Source organism: Austrofundulus limnaeus, unplaced genomic scaffold (assembly GCF_001266775.1).
Source record: "Austrofundulus limnaeus strain Quisiro unplaced genomic scaffold, Austrofundulus_limnaeus-1.0 Scaffold1263, whole genome shotgun sequence".
In the NCBI taxonomy this organism is placed as follows: Eukaryota; Metazoa; Chordata; class Actinopteri; order Cyprinodontiformes; family Rivulidae; genus Austrofundulus; species Austrofundulus limnaeus.
In genome coordinates this window covers 44,186-49,296 of record NW_013953665.1, presented here as the reverse complement: position 1 = coordinate 49,296, position 5,111 = coordinate 44,186, and the positions used below count along the sequence as shown (strand labels likewise).

Genomic DNA, 5,111 nt, shown 5'->3' with positions numbered 1-5,111 from the left:
CTTTGTATGTATGGATCACTTGGGTTGTTACCGACATCTGGTGAAAATTTCATGTCATTAGCACCTCTAGTATATTTACTGAGAAAAATGGTGACGAGTTCAATACTTATTTTACCCGCTGTATTTTTAGTATTAGGCCAAGTGATAAAATGTGTGATATATATTTTTTGTTTTTGCCTTTGAGGCAGACTCTTGCAGCGCTGGTCAAACTCTGTTGGTTAAACAGTGCAGTCCTGTGACAAAGCCTTTTCCCAGGTATGAAAGGCAGGACAATGATTCTTTCAACAGCTCTTCCTCCTTTTTTGCATAACAAAAGCATTTCTTATTTTAAATGCCTACTTTATTCTTCATTTAAGGAATGCATATCACCCTCTTGTGAGATTTTTTTGCTAACAGTTGGATAAATAAGCACAGACACAGATGAAAACAATATTGCCGTTTCCTTTTTGGTGATAAGAAAATGTGCACAGTTATGCAAATCTGTCCGTCCTGATTTAATTGTGATGGCCACACTCACTGTTTCCTCCTCATGTTTAGCTGAAGGATGGATATCCTTCCTTCATAGTTGAATAGGAACCTGCAGAGATAACATTACACCAGCCTGGTCATCTGCATTCCTCATCCAGCCAGGCTTATGTGTGTTAATCTTTGTTTTATTGACCTGGGATCCTGTGGGGGCCTCAGAGAGTGTGGCCTGCATCTCATGTGTCAGAAACCCAACTATGAAATCCCTATTTTGTATCAAAGCACTTTCTTAATAAGTTTTACTATTTTTCCACCACTAAATGCTTGCTCTTCCATGCTGCGTAGAGCTCAGCACAGAAGGTTGGTGGTTTTGGGTTGGGCCTCTGCTGGGGTTGGTGAAATGAGTTCCACGTGTAGAAGCACAAGAAGAGCTGAGGAGTACAACCCTGAGCCCCGAACTCACCACGGAGATCGGAGCTCTTGCGTTATGAGCAGTGTTTGGCGTTAAGATCACTCCTGGAGATCAGCTTCATGTTGCCTCTGGTTTCCCATGTGTTGCATCAGATGAGCTTCGTCCAGCTGCTGAAAAACACACACACACATGCGCACACACACCCACTGCTGCATTATCTTATTGTACACACATGGAAGGAAACAGAACAGTTTTTGTGCACTTGCTGAACTCTGTGAAAACGACTCAAGCTGCCTCACCGGAGACCCTCTCCGAAGAGCACGGGGGTCTGTTTTCCTTTGAACCTGACACTGCTTAGTTGTGCTGTTGTGTGGTAGCTTCATGGATCAGACACACGCAAACACACGTGCACGTGAACAAACACAAAGGTTAACTATGTTAACAGTCATGTGATGCCCTGAAGTCAGGAAAAAACTGCCATAAATTTCGTCAGGCACTCAGTTACACCAGCATCGGCTAAAGATGACATTTAAACAAATGAGAAAAATAGGATTTTCTGCTAAATACGCAGTAAATGCTGTGTGCTGAATGATATTGCTGAAATTTCCTGAAGCATTTGAAGCTGTGTTGTTAAAACTAAAAGAAGTAAAACACTAGCTAAAAGAGAAAGTAAGCAAGAGTTTAGCTAAAAAACAATAAAAGCTTAGTTAAAAGTAACTAAGAAAATATCTTAAAAAAAGTAGCAAAAAGGTAGCAAAACACCAGCTAAAAAAATCAGAATGCTAGCAAAAAGCTAAGATAGCAAAATGCTAGCTAAAAGTAGCAAAGTTCTAACTTAAAGCTAAAAATGGCAAAGGGCTGTCTAAATAATAAAAAGCAAGGTAAAAGCTATTAGTAGCATGTGACTCTAAATGTAAAAAGAAGTAGACGCTAAAGGCTGAAAGGAGCAAAAAGTGCGTAAAAGTAATAAAACCATAGCTTAAAACAATAAAAGCTTAGTTAACAGTTAAAAGTGACTATGGAATTGCTAAAAGCAGCAGAACAGAAGCTAACAGCTAAAAGTAGAAGAACAAAATATTTCAAGCTAAACGTAGCATAAAGAGTAAAAAAACTAGAATAGGCATGTTGAGGCAAATGTCAAAGAGAACGGTTGTTTTTGAAGAAACTGAATAGATAGTGCTCATTTGAATAAGCTGAACATTTTGATACATGCATGGCTAAATTAGTATGAAGTAAGCAGAGGCAAAATTGCAAAAATTGTATGAAATAAACAAAAGAGGACAACGGTGTGAATGCTGAAGCAGTCTTCACACTTTTAAAAATGGTATATATGTGATAAAACCATGTGTGAATCTAAAGTGAAAATCTTTGTTTTAGTTGTTTTGAGCGGTCTGTGTTTGTTGTTGGAAGTTGCTGATCTGTCCCGATGGCGTTCCTTAGGTTTATTTCTCTCCTGTGGAAGAGTGTTAGTGTTTTCTCCATCCTAATGTTTCTTTTTTCCCCCCAACTTGTAGGGAGAGCGCTGATGGAGGAAAACTCGCCGTTCAGGTGGAGAATAAATATGTGAGGATACAAAACATGAAGGTGAGTGTTTGTGTGCAGGAGCTTTGATTGAATTAGTTTGGTTTGTTGTCAGGACCAGATAAGTTTGGAGTAGAGTTTCTGTCACAACAACAGGATGTTTATAGTCTCAGGTCAGCCTTTTCCTGCCTGATGTCACCATTGTTTATTGTATAGTTTGAGCCAACACAGATGCATGGATGGAGGACCTTCCTTCACGCAGTCACACAACTATGAGCCATATGCATTCTTTTAAGGAGTTCTAGGCTTTTATTGTGAATTAAGGGATTTTATATGTAGTCTGGCTCTAGTCCTAATTTAAAATGTGCAACATGAGAAAGATTTGTTGTTGATTTATACTGTGCTTTGAGATTTGATGGGTTTTAAATGAGGCTCCTTGCATTTGGAAGCAATAACATGAGCTTCTTTGTAAGATAAATCTTTCATTACTTTCCTGACTGCTTTGCCAGATAGTTGAGTAGATGTGTGATTATCAGAGTCTGAGTCTGCGTGGAACACACTGCACTGTTTTTTATTGTGAGGGTTGTGTCGGTCCAGCTTTTAGGCCGTCCGACCATGTTGTAGGTTGTAAATCAAAATCATAAATACACCTTGGTTTTGAAAGTTTCCAAACTCAAATTTAGCCTCAAAGTATAATGTCCCTGTTTGATTAGCTCTGTATGAAAATTATTTTTGAAGAAGATCCTCTCTTTAAGTATCTTATTTCCAAACTGTGATTTCTGTTGGAGTTGGGTGTGGGAGTAGAAAAGTCTGTTCTAAATGATGTGAAAAGAGACTAACCACATCTGGCCTGTTTCTGCCATGGAGAAGGCTCCCTGTGTCTCATGGGAGTAATTATTTATGGAAAGTGGGACAGTTTTCGAGGATCAGAGACAAAAAAAAAATTGAAGAGGAATTATTTTTGACAGGAACTAAAAGGCTCACAGAGAGCAAAATATACAAGCTAGAAGTTTTATTGTGAAGTAGTAAAAGAGTAAAGAGTAATGTTTATTTTTAGTTATTTGTGTGTACTTTCAGTGGTGTGAGTTTTGTTGATTACATCTGCCCTTAGCTGATGTTGCTGTTTGCTTTTCCCTCACTAAACAGGATCAGTCTTGAGGCTGATTCATACTGTGAGAACTGAAGAAATCTGCTCTTGCAGACGTAGTTGTATGACAAAAATTGTCATTTTGATCTCTCATGAGCATCAAGAATATGTTGTGCACAAAGTCCAGTCAGAACTTTTTCCTGCAGTGACATTGGGCAGAACTTTGTTGTGGATGTGTTTGTGCAGAAAAGCTAATACACTGCTCTCGTTTCACTTCCACTGCTCCTCTGAGGATCAGCTGGCCGATGCTTTCAGAAAATACAGCAATCTTTTTATTTGTTCCAGCAAAACTTAAAAAGATGGTCAAATAGAGCTTATAAACATACTAAAAACAACTTGTAAAGCTGGTCAAAGAACTGGAAGGAGAGCTCTGTGCGGCTGTGCTAGGTGGCGTAAGAATGTATTAATTCACTCAAACCCTGATTTGATTTAACTATCGATTTTAAGTTAACTTGATTTTTTATTAATTTTCTTTTAAACTGAATTGTAGCGATTTTATAATCAAATGTTTCTTTTCTTTCAATAGCAGCATGTTTGTCGTTTTATCAAACTGTAACTGTCTGCTGTCTTAGTAACAAAATATAACTTCAAAATAAATGAAAATGTCGTCACAAATCATTTTGTGACTAAAAGGTATCAAGTAATAAACTGAATTTATCTTAAAGACATAAGTTACTGTTGTACAATATCAATGAAATTGATTCATTAATTTTCTGGAATCAGTTCACATTTTCAGCAGTTATAATTGATTACTAATCGATTCTTGATTGATTGTTACATCCCATTTGCTAGTTATTGTGCACCGTCAGAAGTGTTGTTGGTCTCTACGTAACACATTTGCGAATGGACACCTTCCTAATAGCCAGTCTTTTTATTTTTTTCACGTTTTTGAGGAATCTCAAAGAAATTCATATTGTACATTTTTGGTTAAGTTTTTGTGTTTTGTTTTGTTTTCCAGAACATGTGTTGGGAATGAGTACCAAATCTAATTTTAGCTCATGTAAAACTGGCAGTTATAAACATTTTTGTGTTGGCTGCAGTGATTTGATACATAATCAATTAGCTGTGGTAGTAATCTTGAATCAATTTTCTACGAACATTGGGCCTCATGCAAGAACATGTTCATATTCTTATCCTAAATTTCTCTTACTTTTGTTCGTACAAAGGTTTAGTACGAACATGTCACGTCAGATTCAACAAACTCTTCTATCTTCAGGAAAAGTGTGTAAATGAGCTGCATAAATTCCACCTGTTCGTATCCAGCTGCTCGTGCACGCGAGAGGAGATTAGCATAATTACCACCCCAAAAACACCATATAAGGCTATGTTTCCTATCTGAGATACAAGCAAGTGTCCATTCATGAAAATGACAGCGGAAATTAAAAAGAAAAACTTTACGAGTCCATAGATTGAAGTCCATCTGTCAGAGATACAGAAAAGAAAATCTGTCATTTGTAGCACCGTCAGCTGTGGAATAAAATGAGCTGCTAAATGTATAAACAACTGTGGTAAATCATTTTTATTTATTCAAAAGCAGGCACCGTCGTGCACCGTATACCACCCCCC

The 5,111-nt window shown here is 37.5% G+C and overlaps 1 protein-coding gene across 6 annotated transcripts in view; it reads left to right on the top strand.

Moving 5' to 3' along the window:
* The window catches only part of stard9 (StAR-related lipid transfer (START) domain containing 9), a 51,453-nt gene that overhangs the window by 2,387 nt on the left and 43,955 nt on the right, over positions 1-5,111 (top strand). For all 6 annotated transcript variants that reach the window (XM_014031504.1, XM_014031502.1, XM_014031501.1 and 3 more), the window contains exon 2: positions 2,392-2,461. In XM_014031504.1, coding sequence (XP_013886958.1) covers positions 2,392-2,461 — 70 coding nt within the window. The remainder of the gene's footprint in view (positions 1-2,391; positions 2,462-5,111) is intronic.